The sequence below is a fragment of the Epinephelus lanceolatus genome, chromosome 21 (genome assembly GCF_041903045.1).
Source record: "Epinephelus lanceolatus isolate andai-2023 chromosome 21, ASM4190304v1, whole genome shotgun sequence".
Classification (NCBI taxonomy): Eukaryota; Metazoa; Chordata; class Actinopteri; order Perciformes; family Serranidae; genus Epinephelus; species Epinephelus lanceolatus.
This window is the reverse complement of record NC_135754.1, coordinates 37,083,982-37,107,042: the sequence shown is the minus strand read 5'-3', so window position 1 is coordinate 37,107,042 and position 23,061 is coordinate 37,083,982. Positions and strand designations below refer to the sequence as shown.

The 23,061-nt window shown below is 43.9% G+C and overlaps 3 protein-coding genes across 6 annotated transcripts; 1 reads left to right on the top strand and 2 right to left on the bottom strand.

Annotated features, from left to right (window-relative positions):
* Positions 1-19: 19 nt before the first annotated feature.
* asb3 (ankyrin repeat and SOCS box containing 3) lies at positions 20-7,703 on the bottom strand. 2 transcript variants are annotated; one of them, XM_033611191.2, is made up of 10 exons: positions 7,579-7,703; positions 6,075-6,282; positions 4,998-5,174; positions 4,769-4,881; positions 3,954-4,086; positions 3,584-3,761; positions 2,889-3,107; positions 2,511-2,813; positions 2,307-2,434; positions 20-2,215 (listed from the first exon to the last, which is right to left on the bottom strand). In XM_033611191.2, exons 2-10 carry the CDS (start codon positions 6,274-6,276, stop codon positions 1,983-1,985), a joined length of 1,686 nt encoding a protein of 561 aa, XP_033467082.2. In that variant the 5' UTR covers positions 6,277-6,282; positions 7,579-7,703; the 3' UTR covers positions 20-1,982. The 2 variants fall into 2 exon arrangements, with proteins under 2 accessions (XP_033467082.2, XP_033467083.2); XM_033611192.2 differs by having other exon boundaries at positions 6,075-6,279; positions 7,579-7,627.
* On the top strand, positions 7,688-19,019 carry c21h10orf88 (chromosome 21 C10orf88 homolog). 3 transcript variants are annotated; one of them, XR_013488325.1, is made up of 10 exons: positions 7,696-7,835; positions 9,369-9,560; positions 9,939-10,136; positions 10,623-10,692; positions 10,850-11,041; positions 11,280-11,408; positions 13,959-14,082; positions 14,767-14,980; positions 17,909-18,809; positions 18,868-19,019. XR_013488325.1 is itself a non-coding variant. In XM_033611195.2 (9 exons), the coding sequence occupies exons 2-9, from the start codon at positions 9,415-9,417 to the stop codon at positions 18,108-18,110; spliced, it is 1,275 nt and encodes a 424-aa protein (XP_033467086.1). In that variant the 5' UTR covers positions 7,688-7,827; positions 9,369-9,414; the 3' UTR covers positions 18,111-19,019. The 3 variants fall into 3 exon arrangements, 2 of the variants coding, with proteins under 2 accessions (XP_033467086.1, XP_033467085.1); XM_033611195.2 differs by having other exon boundaries at positions 7,688-7,827; positions 17,909-19,019; XM_033611194.2 differs by having other exon boundaries at positions 17,909-19,019.
* Positions 11,831-13,611, bottom strand: LOC117247054 (tripartite motif-containing protein 16-like). Its single transcript, XM_033611193.2, has one exon. It carries the CDS (start codon positions 13,609-13,611, stop codon positions 11,947-11,949), a length of 1,665 nt encoding a protein of 554 aa, XP_033467084.2. The 3' UTR covers positions 11,831-11,946.
* Positions 19,020-23,061: the final 4,042 nt, after the last annotated feature.

Sequence of the window (23,061 nt, the reverse complement as noted above, 5' to 3'; positions counted from 1 at the left end):
TGACAGCTCTCTGCACCAATCAGAGTTTGACCAAATGTTTTTTATTGTCATATGCACCAATGGTGCTTATCAATACAAAAACTGAACAAAAAACTCTCGTTTACAGGAGAAAATAAATAAATAAATTCAAATAAATTAAACCATAACTGCTGCTGGTCCATAGAAACGCGTGTGTGTGTTACAATATGCAAATGAGTGAAGTCATTTTTGTTCACTTTCTTATAATGTGTGATGAAGAAAAGCTTTAATTGTGCAATCAAACAGACATGAAACCTGCAATTTTTTTGGCCTTTTCTGTGTAAAAATCACTAAAAGCCTTATCCCACTATCAAAACAATTGCCAATGAAGTTTCTGTCGATCGGCTAAATCGATTAATCGACTAATTATGGAGATAGATTTGTCTCATTATTATTTGTGTGAGCACATCTACACTGTGTCATGTGCAATCTGTAAATATAAAATACCTTCCACAAATATAAAAAAAATTGTCAACTCCCAAAACTATTTTGCAAATTTAAAACAGATCTGCAATACACAAATTCCACAAATAAAAAAATCTGTGCATACATTAAATCAATTAAAAAATAAATGAAAATCAATTGTGACCATCATCCTGACATTCAAAACTTTTGAACAGGTATTTGTAAATGTAGTTTAGTGGGGGTTTTTTTAACTCTAAATTATACCCGTGTGGATTTTGTGTACTTGGAAATCTGTTTTATATCTGCAAAATATTTCTGAGAGTTTACTAATCTTTTTCTGTATTTGTGAAAGCTGTTTTGTATTTATAGACTGCACATTTACACACGGATTATTGATCATAATTGAAACAAATCTATCTCCACAAATAACTGACGCAGCTCTGATTATAAAGTCATCTTCTAAGCTCCTGTTAAAGGTCCAGTATGTAGAATTTAGTGGCATCTAGTGGTGAGGAAGTAGACTGTAAATTACTGAAATTTTGTGTGTGTGTGTCAAGCGTGTAGGAGAACTACAGGGGCCAACATGACAACTCCAATGTCTCTCTAGAGTGGTTGGTTTGTCCTTTCCAGGCTACTGTAGAAACAATATGGCGGTCTCTGTGGAAGAGGAGTAGTCTGCCCATGGAGGAATTTTCCTTGTAGGCTTTTTCTAAGAAAGCCCTTTCTGACAGAAATCTATTCATTTTAATCCAAACCACAACTTCTTTCCAAATCTTCACCTTTCTGATAGGAAACCTTCGACCAGGCCCCAGAAGTGTGTCAGGCTTTGAAGCCAATTTTCTTTACGTGATGACCTGTGGCCCAAAAAGACTTTTTCCCATAGACTTACATTGGGAACGAGACATCTGTAAATCAGTGTCACAACCCCCGAGAGATGACTCATTTCAATGTCAGGATTTGATCCATTTGGTCCCATAACATTTGGAAAAGTATAGAAGAGCTGCGAGATTAAGTCATCTCTCCAAAACAAACCAGCTGATTAAAACCAGTAAAAACAGTAAATAAAGCAGTTTCATGTTTAATAATCAGTGTTAGATGAGGACCTGCTCCCTATGTAGACATAAACATTTTGTTTTAAGGTAACAAAAACACGACGATTCTTATTTTCAGGTGACTATACACTAAAGAAAACAGACTTATCAGATTATATTCATTTTCAGTCAACAGACTCCCCTCTTAATCCGACACCCTGGACCTTTAACCAAACTAGAGTTCTCTTTTTAGACCTCTCTGGCTCACCTGTGTAGTCAAACTTTGTAAAAACCAACAGAATGTCTTCTTCTCCTAACGTCACCAAAGCAACCAAATCTGCTGAATTTTGAGGGAATGTGTGTAAAATGATGCACAAAACATTCAAAATATTTCCATTTGCTGAGACAGTGCAGCCACAAAAGACACTTGGATTCTTGGGTTTCTTGGAGCTGTGACAAACTGACAGAGGACGAAAGACGAGGAATTAAACAACCTCAAAGCAACATGAAGAGGAAGCCTGGCTGGAGTTATAGAACATGTCTGTGCTGGTGTGTGCTGCGGTATCCCTGTAGTCGATTTGAAAGTGGTGACGGCGGTGAGTGTGTGTAGGAAGCTTCTGGGATGTCTCTGAACTGGAGGAAGTGGTGGAGTGGGGAGGGCACAGGGAGCTGCTGGACTACATCGCTCCTCATCAGCAGATCTGGTCCGAGCACTGACCGAACCTGCAGCCGACACATGTGGGAAAGACAGGGAATGGAGTCTAGAGGGAGGAAGAGAAAAAAAACATCAGCACTCGAAGTTTACTACAGATTACTGAAAGCAAATCTGCAGCGTGTGTTTTGTCAGTGTACCAAAACATGGTTCCCAGGTCTTCTCCGCCCGCCTTCGATCCAGGATATGTTTCAAAGGAGGAGACACAGTCGACCAGTTTACAAACTCCAGCAGGTAATTCAACACCTCACTGTCCGCCTGCTCCAACCTAGAAAGCATTGAGGACAGAAAGTGATGTATCGTGTTTAGAGCCATCGGATACTCGACCAAAAAGTGAGACTTACATGTGGGGCTGAAGCAGCAGAGACGGTTCCAGTCCTGCCTTCAGAAGCAGAGGAAGCCAGCAGGCTGCAAAGTGCACTTGGTTTAGTGCCACACAGAGCAGCTCCCTCAGTTCCTGCAGCGTTAGCGTTCTCCCATGATGATGTGGTGCAGAACAGTCTCTGTCAGTCAAAGTCTCCGGTCGAGGGATCCATCTGTGCTCAAGTATCAGTTTCAGCAGCTCTGTTTTGTCGGTGGCCAAGGCATAAATCCAGTCCTCCTCGCTCAGAGTTGCTCCTGAAGCTACCAGCAACCTCACTGACTCACTGAAAGAGATTTTAACCCAAATCAAGAACAAATCCACTGCGTGTGTGAGAGGTCAAACGTGCTTTCTAACACACCTGTGTGGTTTATTGGACGTGCAACACAAGGCGAAGGAGAGTGGTGAACGGATGCCCAGGATGTGCGTGCAGTCCTGGGCATCTGGGCTGTAACCTTCCCTCAGGAGCGTCTCCACACTCTGGCTCTGATGGCTGTGGACGGCCACGTACAGCGGACTCACCATGCCATCACCGCGGTCACACACACGATCCGTGACAGCTATCAGCCTCCTCAGGATCCTGGATTCACAAAATACCCGAGGGTTAAAAGCATCCTGTGAAATTCACCTGAAACACCAAGAATCACTTTATCACAAAGTCATTATCAGGGAAAAAGCACAGTGCCTCCTCTGGATGGTAGAGTAACATGTACAGCATCAGCTGTCACAGCAGACACTAAGATGTAAGATAACAGGAACGTCTGTAGTACAGTGTTAATTTGGTCAAGACATTGTTTCTATGACAGAAACGAGACGATGACGAGCAAAAAATTGATCTTGATAAGAAAAACTACGAAGAAATCTATGTTTCATTTTTGGTGATGAGACGTGACAAAAATGTTAGTCTTGGACTTATTCCAAACCTTTTCCAGGCCTGGAAAACAGTTTCTCATTTCATAACTTTTCCAGGAATTTCATGACCGTGGGAACCCCATAAAAACATTGGGAGTCGCTGCCCAACAATACGTGATTTAAAGACAAGTTAAGAGTCGGTACCCGATGTGGCCAAACTCAGCAGCAGCATGAATGGGAAGCTGGGGCCAGTCGTTACTGCAGGCTGTGTCCGGCTCTGCTCCGTGGTCCAACAGGAAGTCCGCACACGCCTGGTGACCCTCCTGAGAGGCGATCAGCAGCGGTGTGGCCAGATCAGCTGCCTGGGTGTTCACATTCGCTCCTACAGTGACAAAACACAGTTCATTGTGTTTTATTTTAAGGTTTCAGAGAGGAGGGAAAAGAAGGGGCAGAGAGAGCAGCTGGGACACAAAAGGAGAGCGCTAAGCTGCTGACCAGCATTAAATCTCAACAAAGTTTTACTTAGAGCTCTGAACAAATGCACATAAAGGAATAAAGAAAAACAGCAGTTTACCAGCATTAACAAGGATTTCCAGGCATTCCTGCTGTCCGTACTGAGCAGCCACAAAGAGAGGAGAGATCTTGTGGTCATCTAGTGCCTCCAGGTTGCACACACTGACCAGTATGTGCACGATTTCACTGTGACCCTAGGATATAAAAATAAAAGTAGAATTACCACCCCGCGGTTGTATGACTCCGCCCACCAGTCCAGTGTCTCTGACAGTCTCCATCCATGTCAGTGAAAACATGGATGCTTCACACACAGAAGATCTATACAATCAGCACAGTTTCAAGATTAGAGTCACCAATTCAGTATCTGACCAAATGTCTCCCCTTCTGTTCCTGAGATATGACGTTAAAACATGATGATGTCACAGTCAAGCTGACCTTTGACCTTTTGGCCTTCATTATTTTACCCTGTTAGACATTTGTGTCAAGTTTTGTCATAATTAGTGTATGAATTCTTGAGTTATAGTTATCAGTCACACTGACCATGACCTTTGACCTTCAACCACAAAATTCTAATCAGTTTAATCTTCAGCCCAAGTGAACGTTTGTGCCAAATTTAAAGTAATTCTCTCATGGTGCACTTGAGATATCATGTTCACAAGGTCACAGCGACCTTGATCTTTGACCCTTGTCCACCAAAATCCTATCATTTCATTATCGAGTCCAGGTGAACATTTGTGCCAAATTTGAAGAAATTCCCTTGAGGCATTCTTGAGATATCATGTTCAAAAAGATGGCTGTCACCAGCACAGAGGCGTATAACAAGTTGGGAAAGACCAGAGTTTGTGTGTGTGTGTGTGTTTCGAGTCCCATTATCACCTTATAAACAGCCTGGTGAAGGCAGGTCCAGCAGGACGCCGTGTGTGTTCTATTGACCTCGGCACCTTTACTGACCAGCAGCTCTACAACCTCCGTGTACCCGCCGTCTACAGCTGTCAGAAAACAGAGAACAGCTGATCAATACTGCAGACAGAATTCATCCAATCACATCCTATTTTACTTTAAAGAGAGGTGAATACAGGAGTGAAAACATGCGCAGGTGTTGTACCTGCGTACAGAGGACAGGACAAGTCATTCGTCAGCTGGTTGATATTGGCGTCGGCTTTCAAAAGGAGTCGGACCACGGCCAGGTGTCCACGCTGCGCCGCCAGGTAACATGCAGATTCCCCCTCATGTGTCAAAGAGTTCACATAGGCACTGCAGCCCCGGGAGGAGCCCGCTCGCACTGTCACAAACAGAAAAACATCAGTTGTTTCTCACTTAAGTATTTGACTCTCAATAAAAGCTGATAAACTTGTGCTGATGGGGTTGACTGATTCAATTTGTCGATAATCAGGAAATTCATCAGCAATTTTGATAAACATAAAGTATTTAATCAAGAAAAACTGCAAAACATTCTCTGGTTCCACCATATTTATGTGGACATTTAACTGCAACTAACAACTACTTTCATTGTTGATCAATCTGTGGTTAAATTTCGTGATTAATCTATTCGGTTCAGTCAATAAAATGTCAGAAAATGGTAAAAAATGTCGATCAGTGTTTTCCAAAGCCTGAGATGATATCCTTAAACATCTTGTTTTGTCCCCAAACCAAAGATATTCAGTTTACTGTTACAGAGGAGGAAAGAAACCAGAAAATATTCACATCTGAGAAGCTCAATTAGAGAATTTTGACTTTTTTCCCCCTTAAAATATTACTCAAAAGATTATTCGATAATCAAACTAGTAGACAACTAACAGATTAATCATTGCAGCTCTAATTAAAATGATATTTTTCTACTGTTGCCCTACATGTTTGTGCCTTGTTTGTACCTGTATCTTCTTGTTTGCACCTTATTATATGACGACCAGCGAAACACAATTTCGCTTCTCTCTGTACTGCACTGTACACAGACGGATGACAATAAAGTCTCTTTTAAATGTGAGAATTTTTAGCTTTTCTCTGTCTATACAACTGTAAATTGAATATTTTGAAGTTTTGACCTGTTGGTCCAAGTTAGTGCCAAAAATACTGAGTCCATTCACAGATAGTTCATGAGCAGAAAATTAATTCTTTATCCAGAAAACTAAACAATTATTCTGTGTCCAGCTTCTAACATGTGAGAACAACAACCCTTTCTTACCTCCTGCAGCAGACAAAATGTCCTGCACACACTCTTTGCTGCCAGCGGCTGCCGCCTCGTGCAGGGCGTTCCAGCCACGGTTGTCTCGACAGTCCACGCTGAAACCTCTCTTTATCAGCCTCCTCACCCGCTTCCTACAGCCCGAGCGAGCTGCGGCGGCGACGCTGGAGACGGTGTCTCTGTAGCACTCTGTGAAGTCCATCCCCTGCTTTAAAAAGAGTTAGAGCCATTATTTGTTTACAAGTTAGCTCGGGTATTGTAAGATCAACAGAAAGTCCAAATGCAGGGAGGGATGTAAATAAGTACATTTACTCAAGTACTGTGCTTCAGTACAAATTTGAGGTACTTGTACTTTACTTGAGTATTTCTGTTTTAATGTAATTTTCTCCTGTTCTATCTCAGAGGAAAATACTGTACTTTTTGCTGCACTACATCCATCTGGCAGCTTTAGTTACTTCCTGTCCAGTGAAAAGCACATATCTCCAGATGTGTTGATGTTGAATGTTTGTGACAAACTGAAGAATGAAGTATTCCTTTACGTGTTGCTAAATAAACTCGTCTGGATCAGGTTGAAAAGTCGTCGTCACAAAGCTGAAGACAGGTTGTTTTGATAGGATCAGGGATGAGTACATCAGAGGGACAGCTCATGTTAGATGTTTCGGAGATAAAGTCAGAGAGGTCAGACTGAGATGGTCTGGACATGTTCAGAGGAGGGATAGTGACTATATCAGTAGAAGGATGCTGAGGCTGGAACTGCCAGGCAAGAGGCCTAGAGGAGGACCAAAGAGGAGATTCATGGATGTAGTGAAAGAGAACATGGAGTCAGTTGGTGTGAGAGAAGAGGATGCAGAGGACAGGGTTAGATGGAGGCTGATGATTAGCTCTGGCGACCCGGAAGGGAACAGCCCAAAGAAGTTCCACTAAAAGATTACTATAACAATTTCATTACACACAACACAATTCCATGGCCTGTCTTTCATCAAAATTAATTAATTTCATGACTTTTCCAGGCCTGGGAAATGAGATTGTGAAGGTTTTCCAGCACCCTGGGAAGCCTGTTTATTTACATTTTACACAGAGTCCTTACTGTTTTGTAATTGGAGTCATATTAATTCACAAACATCAGATAGAAAAGGAAAAAGACTGTCAGCATCGATCAGTTTACATAACTTTATTTTAATACTTAAAGTACTTTACACATGTTTGCTAATACTTGTTTTACATCTGTAAAACGCACTTCTAAATGCAGAACTTGTAGTGCAATATTTTAACAGTGTAATATTAGTACTTTAACCTCAAACTTTAGCCTCAAAGCTAACGCTGTTAGCTTAGTTAGCTACGATGCTAACGTTCACGAATCAAGATGTAGCTTTTCACTCACCATTCACGGCAGTGTAAACATATCATGAGCTTTAACACAACGCTTAATAACGTCACATTCCTACTAAGACAGCTCGTAGAGTTATATTTCCTAACAACTTGAAATAAAAAAGTGTTTATTTACCAAAGTAGTTCCTGGATTGACATATCAGTGGTCGCTGTTTAATGACGTCACACCACAACATCCCGTCGCGTGCTGATGCAGAGAGTTTAGCGTTAGCTTGAAGTGGAAAATTCACCGTTTTATCATCAGTTTTATCTTAAAATCGAGTTCATCCGGATTTTTTTAAAGAAGTCTGAAGAAATGCGAAGACGAAAGTTGACAACCTGGAGGAAAACGAGCTAATCTGCAGTTTCAGCGGAGGAATTGAAGGTAAAAAGGTAAAAGTAGCTCGATATTAGCAAAGCTATATGGTGTATTTACAGTTAACCTCACTGCTGTTGGAGCAAAGATTTACATCTAACGTGAAATATAATCGATCATGCCGATAATTATCATTTTATAAATCAAAATAGATGCTTGTCAAAGAATCATAGCTGTCAAATGGTTCATCTTGTAACTGAAATCAAATTGGAGGAAGAGCAGGGAAAGAAAAATGAATCTTGTACATAGTGTGAAGATAACCCTCTGTGTCATATCAGATATTATTGTAATGTGACGGATTTTTTTTTATTTATTCGTGAAAAGAAATCCAGACTTGACTGCAGACAGTCCTGATTTGTTCCCTAAATCATCTCCTAACTTATCTTCTGAATCAGAATCAGATTTATGACCAAGTTTTCACATACAAGGGATTTGCCTCGATGCATAACAATAAACAAGGTACAAATAGACAAATGAATAAACAAATATAAAAGCTTCAAAACTCAAGAAGCATAAATATTGAATAGGAAAAATAGAATAAGAAGCCAATGTGTGAAAATATGTAAAATATGTCTGTTTTAAAATGAAAGACCTGAACTGTTTTGTGCTGGACATTGTAAAATATTGACCAAAAAACCTTTAAAATTACAACTTATCAACACACTAATTCTGTTTCATTATTTCGAAAGGATTTACATGTATGAAATAAATATGATTTATAAACTATTTTGATCTGCATCAATTTTTTTAACTTATAAACTAAACTATAAACTGTGTCAAAAAACAGCCTCAACTTCAAACTATTAAAAACTATGTTAAAAGCCTTCAAAATCTAAAAAAGTATGCACTGATAATGTGTGTAAAAAAGTCCTCTTGATAAAAATGTTAAAGATGTGTCCTAGATTTTTGCAGCGCCGTCACATTTGTACGAAAACATCATTTAACAAGGTATAAACGGAGTTAACTGTGTCACAAGGACTGCCTCACTTCCTGGTTTCCTAAAAGGTGTGAATGCTGCTCACGTCCTGGTATGCTTTTTATTTTATGATATATTAATTAGATAATAGTGCTACTTCAAACATAACAGGTCAACTCCAAACTGAATAAGAATTATGGTTAAAAATTAGTCTTTTAATCAGCATTAAAAGAACTCTGACAAAATAAAATCCTCACTGAGACTGCTGTAAAATTAATAAATATATAACTTTTTGTCAACTTACATCTTACCTCTGACAACCATCATGTATGATATCAAGAAGAAAGACAATTGCTGGGAGGTTGGCTCATTACAAGGTTTAATAACCAAGATTTTGATCTTTTAAAATATATTTTAAAAGATCCATGTTTTAATATATATTGGAGTCTGTGTCAGTGGGCGTCCCAGGCAGGAAAACACTGGTCCTGATCGACTGCAGCCTCCTGCCAGATGGGAGTGACTGTGTCTGTCACCTTCAGCCTTATTTCAGAGCTTCTACTTCTGCCCTAACCTGTCTCCTAGTTTATTCTCATGTACTGTTGCCTCCTAAGTTGTTTCCTACTTTGTGCCCCAGCTTGTCTCCAAGGTAGGTTCCAGTCCCTGTGGCCCCTGGCAGCATCATGGTGGACATTGCCGTGAAGAGCGGAGCTGCGTGGGTGTGTCCCGATGAGGGACAGTTGGCTGATGTCCTGCTTCCTGTTGACGTCAGTAACAAAGACGATCACGATGAGGAGCTCGGTCAGTCAGAGGGAGACGAGACAAACAGGTGAGCAGCTAAAGTGCGCACCTGTTCAAATGTGGATTAATGTTTGTGAACACTTGTGTTGAATCCTGCTGTGAAAATAAGGATTGTTTTTGGCTTGATGTGTTTGGATTCCCTTTTTTTTAATGGTTTTGTAAAAGGCTGACACAGAATTGCTCGTTAACTTTTGTATAATGTGAGCAACCAGACCTCACCACTGTTTGTTCAAACTGAAGGGGGATAGATGTAGAGCTGCAACGATGAATCACTTGATTGTTTGATCGAAAGAAAATTAATCTGCAACTATTTTTCTATACTATATTTTCTCAAACATGATTGTTAGTTGCAGCCCTACGTAGCTGAGTGATAACCGCATCTTTAACACTTATCTTCCCCTCACAGGGGCGGCCCAGTGCTGTTGGAGCAGACGGAAGAAGGGTCTCCTTGTGTCTTGACGCTCCACTGCAGCTCCTGCTCACCTGCTGCCATCAGCCGCCTGCTGGTCACCAGCGAGGCCCGAACCATGGAGGTGTACAGCCAGACGGGAGAATACTGTGGGACAGTCCGCGGGAAGAGAGACAACAGTGTCCAGACAGACAGGTACACACACAGTTAGCATCACCTGGGTTGAATGTTTTACAGTTTTTTTTAGCTCACTTTAGGGGACCTTATTTTCTCATGTTGTTGTGTCTAAGTGACCGATGGAGGCAACAATTTTGGAAAATGGTCCAGTACTGAGAGAGAGTGCTGCAGCCAGCAGCAGTGAAACAGGCTGCAATGTGTTCCCTGTGTCCAATTTACGTTCATTAAAATAGTTTGTTGTTGTCTCTGACAGGCTCAGATTGGTTTTCTAAGTGTCTGACAACATTATGGAAACAATCCTACAGAGAAAATGTTCTTCTTTAAATTTTGCTTTTCAAAGTGGAGTTGTATGGATTACTTATTCATAGACAGTTTAATACACTTACAGTAGAAGTCCATCAGCACGCCCCCAGTTTGGAGAAGCAGGCTGGAGTCTGAGGCTCAGTAATGTTCTGCTGTGGGCGGCGATGTTGACGCTGTGTTTCCTGTCTCTGTTGCCCAAAGCTCAGACAGAGGGCCTTTCTACAAGAAACAGCTGATCCTTGAGCACCCGTCCTCTGCCTGTGACGTGAAGGTGAGTTGTGTTCAGAGTGAGATCAAACACACAGAGCAGTAGCTGTGGTATCATCTACTGAGAGTCCTCACATCTATAAAGAGTTGATAAATGTTGGTGAACTCTGTATATGTATTCACGACTGTGTTGAGTTCAGTCATCTGTTTCTGTGTCCCAGCTGCTCTCCCTGGGCGGTCGAAGCAGCGTATTGGTGTGTCGAGTCATTGTGGGCCTTCAGCCTCTGCCGCCCTGCGCAGCCCGCGGTCCTGGCATTGATATGCAGCAGGTGCAGTGTCTGGTTGAGGAGATGGGAACAAGCCTCTCTCCAGGAGCCCAGCACCTCATGGACATGGTGCACTTCCAGCAGAAGGTGGGAGTAAAGGAGCAGTGAGTTACTTTAACCTCTAACGACCTCTTCAGGCAGGGAAGGGGAATTACGACTATGCTGATGGAGCACATGAGCTTGCTTGTACTTCACTAAACTGATCCTTGTTTACCAAAGTGTGCTGTAAGGTTTTAGATGCTTACCCACCTTCAGGGCAAATTGTGGTTTCAGTTTCAGCTCACAGTGAAAATCAACTTGACCCCTGGACTGTGTTTCTCTCTAGAACCAGACCAGCTCTCTGGGCGGCTTCCTGCCTCTCCTGATGGGCGGTGGAGTTTTCTCTGCTCTGGCTCAAGGAGCCAACATCTCCTCAGCAGCCTTCAGAGACCAGCCGCTGCCTGCAGACTCCACGGTATCTGTATTATCTGAGCTGTTCTTTGATGTGATCCCTTTACCTCATAGGGCATCTTATTATAGCACAAGCCTAACAGATTTCCTCTATACTACAGTGTAATACTCCATTAATACTTCAGTGTGATACTACTACAAGTAAAAAATTAAAATAAAAGTAGAAATGCTCCAGTGATACACTCCATCAGAAGTAACCATTTTATTGAAGTCAAAGTAGGAAGAGAAACAACAACAGACAAACACATGGATACAAAGATTGATCAGACATTCAGAGCTCAGAAGTCGCCGTTATTATTCTGCAGAGAAACATCAGTTCAGGCAAACAGGCACAAATGTGCAGTGACAGCCTCCATGGCAGAACACACACAGGAAGGAGCGCCATCTAAAGACACTCAAACATTTACACAACTACTCAAAGTACCACCCAGAATTCTTGACTGACAGCTGATCAGTGTGCAGAGGAGACACGCCACAACAATCATCTCTCTGTAACAAACATGGAGATCAAACACAGAGTTTAACCCTGAAATGACTTCTGACTATTTGAGTTTACACAGCTCAGCAGTGGATTTTTCATGAGGCCGAAGTCCAGCATAGAGAGGCTGAGTGAATGTGGTCTGGACTCGGTGGAGGAGAGTCATGGTTTCAGAGACCCGGTAGAAGGACAGAACACCTGCACTGTGATCCAGGTACACTCCTACTCTGGAGGACCGAGGACCTGAGACGGGAGTTTGGACTTTGTTGTACAAAAAGTCATAACCCTCATTGTAACAGTATAACGCCCAAGATTTGTCATTTCGTCCAAATCCACATTCAATCCAGCCCCCTGCTCTGCTGATATTCTTGTATGCGACTGCTACAGAAACTCCCTCCCCACTCCACTCCACCTCCCAGTAACAACGTCCAGTCAGACTCTCTCTACTCAGGACCTGACACCAGTCACTGAATCTGTCTGGGTGATCAGAATAAGACTGTGGTTGACTCATTACTGCCACTTTTGTGTTCCCCTCAGATAGTAACAGCTGTGTGTGTGCTGTGTTTGGATCTAGAGTGATTTGATGTGAATATCTGACAAACTCAGCTCTGGTCTTGGGCTCTGGTTGTGGCAGTGAAACATCCACTTCAGTCCCTGTCAGTGAGACGTTTGTCTCCCTCAGAGCGTCCTGTAGTTTATCTCTGACTCCTGACACAGCCGCTGTCACGTCCTCAAAGTAGCGGCAAGGAATGATGTTGATGCTGGATGAGTGTGTGGCTTCACTGAGTGCTGACAGTGAGGGGTAGCTCTGTAGAAACAGGTTGTGATCCTCTGTGTGTGAGAGCTGCTCCAGCTCAGCGTCTTTCCTCTTCAGCTCAGTGATCTCCTGTTCCAGCTTCTCCTGAAGCTCTTTGACGCGACGCACTTCAGTTTCCTGCTGCCATCTGAGCTGCTGCTTCACATCAGAGCATCTTTTCTCCATGAGACGGATCAGCTCAGGGAAGATCTTCTCACTGTGCTCCACTGCTTTATCAGCAGAGCGACTGATAGCCTCCACCTCCTGTTGGAGCAGCTTCACATCTTTCTCTGTGTCCTGGATTCTCTGCTGGATGTTTTGTCGACTCCCCTCCAGCTCTCTCTGCCTCTCAGTCCTTTCTGCTGCAGCTGACACTGTGTCGTGGCCTTTATGTTCCTCCACAGAGCAGAGATAACAGATACACTCCTGATCAGTGCGGCAGAACATCTTCATCACCTCATCGTGACAAGAGCAGATGTTCTCCTGCAGCTTCTTGGAGGGCTCCACCAGCTTGTGTTTCTGTAATGGAGCCGAGTCACGATGAGGCTGGAGGTGTTTTTCACAGTAAGAGGCCACACACTGCAGACAGGACTTGAAGGCTTTCAGTTTCCTCCCAGTGCAGACATCACAGGCCACATCTTCAGCTCCAGCATAGCAGTGATCAGCAGGAGCAGCTTGGAGTCCCATCTTCTTCAGGGCCTCCACTAAATCTGCTAACATGGTGCTTTTCATCAGGACAGGCCTCGGTGTGAAGCTCTGCCTACACTGAGGGCAGCTGTAGATTCTCCTCTCATCCTCTCCATCCCAAAAGTTTGTAATACAGTTGAAACAGTAGCTGTGTCCACAGGGAAGAGTCACAGGATTCTTCACTAGATCCAGGCAGATGGAACAAGAGATTTTTTGGAGGTCCAGCTCAAATCCTTGCTGCGCCATTTCTCAGTGCCAACGCCTGTCTGAATCTCAGTTCCCGGGAAGTGAAACTAGTTTGAGCTCTGATCCAAACCACATGTGTTTGTGCAGCGAACGCTGCCTGTCGGCTCTCTCTCCTCACCACCGTGTTGGTTCAGCTGAGTGATGACAGGAAGTGATCAAACTAACACTCGAGTTATTGGTGAATCATAGAGATAGAAATACTACAGAGTGATACTGCATTACAAGTACAAATCTTTCTGAGGTAATTTACCTTTGTACGTCTCCAAACATCAGTCCTGTCTTTAGCATGTTAGCATGCAGTAAAATGTGGACTCAGTCTTCAGGGAGTCTCGTCTCTGTGTCTTCAGCCTCCAGTCGGCTCCATCAGGCCTGCAGGTGAAGCTTCGCCGCCTCAGAACGGAGTGATGTCAGACAGTTCCTCTGTCTCCTCCCCGGACCTGCCGCCGTCTGCCGTCAACACCAAGAACACAGGTAAGGATCATGATCTGTCTCAGGTCAAACATGAGCGCACAAGGTGAAGACTCAGAAGAATGACTTCACATTAGCTATGAAACATTTGGCTTTGTTCAAAATCACAGTCAGATGTAGAAAATGTAGCTCCCTTCAAACAGATTCTTTTAATGCTGACGTGAAGAAGATTTGATTTTATGCTGGCTCCGCTTTTTTTGGCACTGAACCGAAATTGTTCCAGAAGCAAAACAGGCGTGTTTTCTGACACAGCAGCGTATGTGGTTCCTCGTCATTTTACACAGTCGTTGATTTAGCCTCACCACTACCTCCACTGCCTGCTAAAAGGCAGAACAACAATGCTCCTCCCACTCTGCGTTTCTATGTTTTATACTGAATGGCGAGGCTGAATTAAAGCGCAGCCTTCCTGCCTGGAACAGCCTGATTATCATGACCAACCAGTTTGAAGTGTACACAGTCTCGTACACAGAAAATACTTGATCAGACTGTGAATTTAAAACGCAGCTCAGGTCTGAAGAAGAGTTTCAAGAGGTGTAAAAACAATCTGTCTCTGTCGCCATCCGACATTTTGCTGCCTCATAAAGGTCGTTTGACCACAGCTTATTTGGTAACTAACAACTTTTTATTCGTTTGAAAATTCCAAATCTCAGCAGCTGACCAGTTTGTGTTGTGGTCTCCCGTCTCTAGCGAGCAGTGAGAATGGAGGCCCTGTGAATCACGCCCAGCTGGCGGAGATGATGTCACACTTCCTGAAAGGGCAGGGGCCCGGCGAGGTGATGTGCTCGGGCCCCGAGCTGCTGCCCGTGCTGCAGACCCTCTGTGGTCAGGTGACGAAGCTGAGACTGGATGACGCGGCGGCGGCGCTGGCAGAGAAGGAGAAGGTGATGAGGAACGGAACGTGGTGAGTGAAGTTCAGTGAGTCCGTCCTGTCAGACGGCGTGTTCACATACAGCACACTTCAGTACAGCCGATTAGACGACTCTGGTCTCACTGTGACGGCATTTCTGTCTGTCTAACATATGACGCCATCGCTCTGCATGACGAAGGAGCCTCATGTTGTTGATCTGCAATCAGATAAAGGAGCTCCACCTTGTGGCAGAAAGACGTCACTGCACGGGTCCTGTAGTTAAGTAAAGGAGAATTTATGGTTGTGCATTGACTCTCTGCAGAGCCTATGCATGTCTGTGTCACTGTGCAGTTACACCACCTTCCAGTCGGGGTTAGGGTTTCTGTGAAGTGATTTAAAGTTTGATTCCAAACACACCTAAACACACACATTAAACTTGACTTCATAGAGACACTTTCAAACATGAGTACAAAAATTAGCTTCATTAAAACTCACAGAAAGAAGAGAAGCTGTATGGGAGCAGCATAGAGTGGGCATATCTGTAAAGAGGAGAGTCGTTGGTTCCTATAGAAACTGTTTTCATTCAGATATCTTGAGATGAGAGGTTTCTCCCTCGCCATAATTTAGCCTAACTTTGGAGCGTTATTTAGCCCCGTCCTGAGAGACTACCATGGCTCGGCTCCACTGGATTCGTTAGGTCTTAAAGTTTTATTGACACAGGGATTAATGAATTTGTAAATCTGTTTACCAGAGGACAGTGAGTGTTCAGTGAGTGTTCAGTGAGTGTTCAGTGAGCAGCTGAAGGATCTGGTCTGACCCGTGGTTCATGCAGTGCAGGGAGGAGGCTGACACAGACACAATAGAGTTCATTTATCAGCAGCTCTGTGCGGCTATGAATCCATCAAATGTTGGCAAACTGCACCAAACCTCAGTGAATTAACGGCTGTTTTTAGCTAACACTGATGCAGAGGCTCAGTGTCAGTAAATATTATTTATCACTGACATTAGTTTCACTCTGCGATCACTGAAACATGTGTTTACGAGCTGCCGCGACAGACTGCAGTTTGCTGAATGAGGCTCTTTGTCCGAGCAGAGCAGCTCGTGTGGGCTCAGAGAGAACGTCAGCTGAGCTCCACATCGAAGAGAGGACAGCAGCTCAGCGGTACGTTTCACTACAAACACCTCAGGCTGAAATACTGAAAGAGTTTAACACTTTAAATTAGATTTAAACAGTAGGGGAACAGTAAGTGCTGCTCTTATAAACTCACAAACAAACATATCATCGTAGTTTTTAAAGAACAGTGTGTCATGTGTGCTTGTTTCAAAGATGCTAATAACAGTTAGCTCCGGTGAAATGTTAAAGAAATGTTACTGTTGTTTTTTCCTTGTGAGCTAACTGGCCTCGAACCTGCCTATTGAATCCTCTTGATGTGATTTCCCACAGTGCTTTTTGAGGAGTGCAGGACGCCGTTGCTTTCAGCTGTGCTGAAACAGGTTTTATTCACAGAAACAACTCATCAGCTAACACAAAGAGAAGCAGACATTCAGCGTAGTTGATGGATGGATGGATGGATGACAGATGCATGGAAGGATGGATACATAGATAAATAAATGGATGGATGGATGCATGATGGATGATAGATAAATGGATGGATGGGTAGGTAGATAGATAGATAGATGACAGACAGACAGACAGACAGACAGACAGCCTTCGAGCTTATACCCGTTGTGTTCCTCTGTTGCAGGACAGGGTGGCAGATTGAAAACGAAGTGTCAGACAGAAGTGACATTAAACTATTTCAGTCATATACTGAGAGAATGTTCAGTTTCCTGAACAGCAGAACGGAGGCCTCGTCAGAGTCTGATCATACGAATAATTTTTTGCAGCAGATGGAGTTTGTGACTTTAAAACTATCCACTGTAATTTGCACCTTTAATCCGCGGGGAGAGGGTTTCATGTTTTTAAATGACCTGCATCGAGATGTTTGAGGACGGCTTTAAAACAACTCTCATTAGCTTAGGTTGGGCTGTGAGGAGCGAGTTTACCAGAAGGTGGCAGCATAATCAAAGTAGTTTAACACCACAGCTCCAGCTGCTGTTTCTAAGGATGATATATCCAATAATAAATTATGTTTCATTTGTAGTTTTGTAAAGAGCTTTTAAAGCCATGTGTTCCCCTGATTAAAGATTATCCAGGACACAGTCCAGGTTATTTACAGAAGCTTTTAAAGACACTGATGTCAGCCCAGTTTTTACTATGACATCAGAATGCCTTAATTGAATTCCTGACCTGAAGAGGGCAGCCTCTGTCTCTCCAAATAAAGTCAAACAGGCTGAGCAGCAGCAGTCAGGATTTCCCCTGGCTGTGAGAGAGGCTGAGTTACTGGGATTCTTCTGGATCTTTGAGGGTGAAAAGTAACGCTGAGAAAACCCAAAGACACGCAGGAAGGCTGGAAAAATTTGAAAAGGAATAGAGAAGCGTCTTGGTTTTGAATTTTTCCTCCAGGTGGTGAGGATGAAACCCACCCAGAGTCAGCTGTCTGAGTTTCACTCACAGAGAGAAAAGTGGCTGAGTAAGGTGGATGCAGCAGGATGCTGAGGTCGGGGGAAGATGATGGTCAGCTCCAACTCCGTGGGTGGTTCAGCTTTTTTAATGTCTGAGTTTATGTTTGAGGTTTTGTCTCTGATGTGGCTTCATGTTTGTTCATGGATCAGTCACACTGAGTGTCGTTCCTGGACTTAAATATTATTAAAAAATGAAGGGGACAATGTGAGAAACATGCCTCAGTTCCTCTGCAGCAGGACATCAGTTATCTTCAGTCTTCTGCCAATTTAATACAAACAGGTTCAGTTTCAGTACAGAGCCTTTAAAAACCAGAGTGAATCGATAGGTCAAAGAGTGCACGTCTCATTTTTGGAACTTCTACTCTGCAGGCTCTTTGCCTTAACCAAATGTTCCGTCATTGTCTCTCCACTCTGAAGGGAGTTGGACTCAGCCATGGAGCGTCGTCTGGAGGAGATGGAGAGGAGGCTGAAGGAGCACGTTGACCGTCGCCTGGACGCTCTGGAGCAGAAGCTGGAGAAGGCCCTGCTGAGCACCCTGCCGCATGTCGCCCTCAACCAGGGAGGAGCAGCATCCACGGGACCGTCGGAGCAGACCGCCGCGGCATCGGCCACGCACTGAGTTCAGAGCGACTAAAAGACTAACACAACATGTAACCTGAACGCCTTTCTGCCCCTAGTGCTTCTCAGAGTCGACCTTAGAGCCAGAGGAGAGGCAGAGCAGGATGCAGACGCTAAAATCTAAAAAGGGCTGAAATGGAATTATTGATAAAATAACACAATAATCGCAATAACCTGTTAAAACATAAAAATTGTGTTAAACTACGAGTGTCGGCTGTCAGAAATGCAGCCTCTTTAACGGTTTGTCTTTTATCTTCGGGGGAAAATAACAAAGCAACACTGATGGACAGCAGAAGTGAATGTCCTGGATGTGGGACTGTCTGTGTGGCCGAATGAAACAAAACTGCAGAAATATGCAGAAAACATGTCTTGCGTCTGCAGTGCATTCTGGGAAAGTTTATCCACATGAAGAAGTGAAGTGAAAAAATACATTGCCAACAAAAAAACACCTAAAACCAAACAGAAAATGAAATGACACTGAGCATGTGATCGTATCCAGGTTTGAACATCATAATATTTTACATGCATCACCAGCAGAACAGAATTATTCACATTAAACTGTGCATGTAAACACTCCAATCTGTCCTCTGAGGTTTCACGATCCACTCAGTCCTCTAGTCCACCTGTGGATTAACAGTTGTTCACACTGCGTACTGTAACTGCACTGATCTGCTGTGATTTAGTGAGTCAGGCCTTCTGTGTCTGGGTCAGGTCAGCTGTGGATAATGTCAGAATGAATACATGAAGTCCTGTCACAGGAGTGCGTACAGAAGGTTATTAAAATGTGTTTTAATATGACACTGTAATGTTTGAAATAATGTACATGTCTGTAACATAAAGCTGCCGATGTAAACTGATGGTGATGGTTTTAATAACCGAGCTGACAGAAATAAAAATATATTTATACAGATGAATGTGTGTTCTCTCTGGGGGGTTGATTCTAGCTGTTAATTCTACACATCTCTTAAAATGAAGAGAAGAGCTTGTGTAACACCAAATACATCAAATCCTGAATAGACAGAGGAAAGAAGTTGAGTCAGATGGGTCAGGCTCTGCTTCAGTACCTCTAAATCTGAGGCCATGGTTCTCTGCTGGAGAACGGTGGATTGTTTCCTCTGGGTTGGGGAAGAGTTAGGCCCAATCCCAATACCCCTCTTGCCCACTACCCCTTGGCCCTCAAAATGAAGCAACGAGGGGTAAGAGTTGAAATCTTTCCCTAGGAATTGGGACACCACTCACTACGTCACGCATCGGTTACCTTCATACATACGTAACTATTTTAAACAGGAAGCTGCGAGCCATCTACATTTCCAACCAACATCTACAATGGAGTCTCCAGTTGAGTTCATCCTACCGATCGCGTTTGCTGTATTCATCATGCTTTGTTTGATGAACGACAGACGACGGGACTTCTGCTAGCTGGCTAGCTAGCTAACATTACGAGGCAGCATAGTTATGCTAGCTGGTGTGTTATCGTAATGTGAAAAGTCCGACAATTTTGCAGAACAGCACAGACAGTGCGAGCTAGCTAGCTAGCTAACAAGCAACCTGACGGTTGCGACAGTAACATTAGCTATGTAGGAACTTTTTTCCCCGTCTCTTGCTCGGTGGCAGCCATGGCAACATCTACCCCTCGCTGGCAAGTCAGCATCTGAAATCCCTCGCTCCAAAGGGCTAGTTTCATACCCACTATCCCTCGTTATGCCCCCTACCCCTACACGCAAAAAGGAATTGGGACACCAGGGGTAGGGCCAAGGTAGGGCTAAGGGGGGGTATTGGGATGGGCCCTTACTGCCTCAAGCGAGGGAATTCAAGTATCTTGGGGACTTGTTCACGAGTGAGGGTAGAATGAAGCGTGAGATGGTCTGCTGCAGCTTCTGCAGTGATGTAGGCGCTGCGCCTGACCATCATGGTGAAGAGGGAGCTGAGCGGGAAGGCAAAGCTTTTGATTTACTGGTCCATCTACGTCCTAAACCTCACCTATGGTCATGAGCTCTGGGTAGTGACTGAAAGAATGAGGTCACAGATGAAAGTGGCCCAAATTAGTGTCCTCCATAGGGTGTCTGGGCTCAGCCTTAGAGATAGGGGAATTTGGAAATCTGGAGGGAGCTCGGAGTAGAGCCGCTGCTCCTTCGTGCCAAAAGGGGTCAGTTGAGGTGGTTCGGGCATCTGATCAGGATCTTCCTGGATGCCTCTCGTTAGAGGTGTCCCAGGCACGTCCCACTGGTAGGAGGCCCCGGGGCAGACCCAGAACACACTGGAGGGATTATATATCTCATCTGGTCTGGGAACACCTTGGGGTCCCCCAGGAGGAGCTGGAAAGTGTTGCTGGTGAGAGGGACGTCTGGGGTGCTTTGCTCGGCCTGCTGCCCCCAAGACCCAGCCCTGGATAAGAGGATGAAAATGGATGGATGGATCCCAGTGTTGAAACAAAATGTACGGCCTTGGTAGTAGCCTGGGCTGTGGCCTTTTGATGCACCATCATGTTTTTTTCCCCCGACCAACCTTAATTATCTCCTCTGATCTCATGCTGACCTCTCATTACATCACCTAAAATCACACATGTTGAAAAAAAAAAAAGTTTTTCTTTTGAGACTTTATGTCTCCACCACTTTTCAAGACAAAGTGACGCCTTTGAGCAAGGCACTCACTTATTAAGAGCTCATTTGGTTTCCGATGTAGGAAGCTGCAAGACAGCAGCGATTAGGTTCATTTTGTCTACTCAATTAAATAATATAGAGGTTTTCCTTTTTTTCAGACGAAGAGATTAGGAGATGTTGCTTTACCTTGACATGTTTCGACTGTCAACTTCAGTCTTCTTCAGAAACATCATCTGACGTGTGTCGTGACATGTCTTTATCAGATGGTGTTTCCTTGAAGGCGTGACCAGCCTGGCAATCTGATAGATCTGCCAGGCTGGTCACGCCCCCTGCCGCCCGATGGTCTCTGGAGGAGAGAGTCCCAGGTGTGAGACATGAGAAAAAACATACATAGGAGAAACAGGGAGAAGCTTTAATACAAGAAAAATCAAACATAAAAAAAGAATGTGAAAAGGAAACGACAGGACGACTCACAAGATCTCAAAAAGAAAAAGCAGAATAGGAAAACTTAAAATCAGCCATATCCGATCACTGCAAGAGAAACAATCACATCATGGACTAGGACAACGTGAAGGTCATCGGGTCAGAAAGCAACAAATTCAAACGTTGGATCAAGGAGGCCATAGAGATCAGGAAGCGGGCCAGGGATATCAACAACCAGGATGAGGGGGCTTTCATGCTGTCGCACACCTGGGACTTTATCTTCCAGAGACCATCATCGGGCGGCGGGGGGCGTGACCGGCCTGGCAGATCTGTCAGATTGCCAGGCCGGTCACGTCTTCAAGGAAACACCAGCTGATAAAGACATGTCACAACACACGTCAGATGACGCTTCTGAAGAAGACTGAAGTTGACAGTCGAAACATGTCAAGGTAAAGCAGTATCTCCTAATCTCTGTCTGGAAAAAAGAAAAACCTCTATACCAGACAGCAGGACACTTAGGATTTTCCCCACTGGGTGATTATCAGCCCTCTAAATGGACTCAGAGCGGTGACATAGCATTTTTTGTGCATATGGGAACACTCCCAAGAGAACTCAGACCCCTCTGAAGCAAACTGAACGTTCGATGTGCTTCAAGTGAGTGGTGAGGTTCGCTTAACCTGTATCTTGTGAACGCATAGCGTTCCAGGGTCACTTTGCTTTTTGTCATTGTATTAAACTCTTTAGATCACGTGATATTGCACTGGGATGCTTGAACAAAAAGACGAAACCACGTCGGCCTGTAATGCTTGCTATGATGCAGGATGAGGAGTGCTTTGGTCCACTGAAGATACTGCATGTCTCTAGATGTGGAATGTAGAATACATCAAACGGCACCAGTCTACAACAGACAGAAGATCATCTGAAAGCAAGGGGCTTCATAACTACACTGCAGTGCCACGTCAAAGCAAAAACAAAACTATATATTGTATAGGTTATTGTGTGAACAGAAAGAGGACTGAGGCCCCTTCAGAGCTGAAGTTAACCAGAAAAAGAACTGAGTCTTCTTTGAATGAACTGAAAATGTGAACACAAAAAGAAGCCTCGTTTCTGTTGGTCCACTTTCTGGTGCACTTTAAGAGGACTGAGTTCAGTTTGTTTATACAAGACTGTGTGAAAACACCCTTAAGAGGATGTGAGTCAGTGATGTGAGGCTGTAAAAACCACACATATTTCATGCAACAGAAAGAGTTATACAAGCATATAACAGCGAGGCAGATGAACTATGGCAGCTGTAACAAGCAGAACATGCTGGCGTTCAGTTTTGTATCTCTGGGCTTGAGCTCTGCATTTTCTGACTAAACATATGAGTCATGAAGTACTTTAAAGAGTTGACAGTGCTGATTTATGGATGTTTCGCGTGGAAGACAGCGTGGCAGTGAGAGGAAAATGTTGCTCAAGAGTTTCCCGAAAAGGCAGAATCAAGTTAGCCGAGTTTCCCGCCAGACCTTCCAGAGCCGCTGACTCATAAATGGGTCAGAAGTGAACCATGAAGGTCACTCAAAGTCTTCTTATGTGGAGAACCGCTGCAGTTAGCCCAGTGCAGAAGACATCTGATAGCCTGGCTGCCAAAGTCTAAAAAGAACCAGAGGAGACAGTCGATGCCAAGGAACTATGCATGAACCAACCCACAGCTGTGAGCTGAGTCGACAGAAATGAAATGGGTCACATATTACATAAGGAGGACATCAAATTACAAAATGATGTGCGGATGTTTTGTTGGACATGTGCAGGTCAGACACTGAGTCAGCGGAGGAGAGCTCTGGGAGAAAATCTGCTCCGTCAATCAGGACAAACTGGGTCACTGGATCCATTCACGTCTCATCCCACTGGGGAAGAAACCAAAGGGAAACTCCCCGCTCGTCCTCTCCT

Bases quoted from the DNA above. Each gene is read 5' to 3' on its own strand.
- c21h10orf88 (XM_033611195.2), top strand. From the start codon at position 9,415: ATGGTGGACATTGCCGTGAAGAGCGGAGCTGCGTGGGTGTGTCCCGAT. The intron at 11,042-11,279 runs GTGGGAGTAAAG...GTTTCTCTCTAG, and splicing joins TGGTGCACTTCCAGCAGAAG to AACCAGACCAGCTCTCTGGG. The intron at 11,409-13,958 runs GTATCTGTATTA...CTGTGTCTTCAG, and splicing joins CGCTGCCTGCAGACTCCACG to CCTCCAGTCGGCTCCATCAG.
- asb3 (XM_033611191.2), bottom strand. From the start codon at position 6,276: ATGGACTTCACAGAGTGCTACAGAGACACCGTCTCCAGCGTCGCCGCC. The intron at 4,087-4,768 runs GTGATAATGGGA...TTTATATCCTAG, and splicing joins TTCACCAGGCTGTTTATAAG to GGTCACAGTGAAATCGTGCA. The intron at 2,814-2,888 runs GTGTGTTAGAAA...AATCTCTTTCAG, and splicing joins ACGTCCAATAAACCACACAG to TGAGTCAGTGAGGTTGCTGG.
- LOC117247054 (XM_033611193.2), bottom strand. From the start codon at position 13,611: ATGGCGCAGCAAGGATTTGAGCTGGACCTCCAAAAAATCTCTTGTTCC.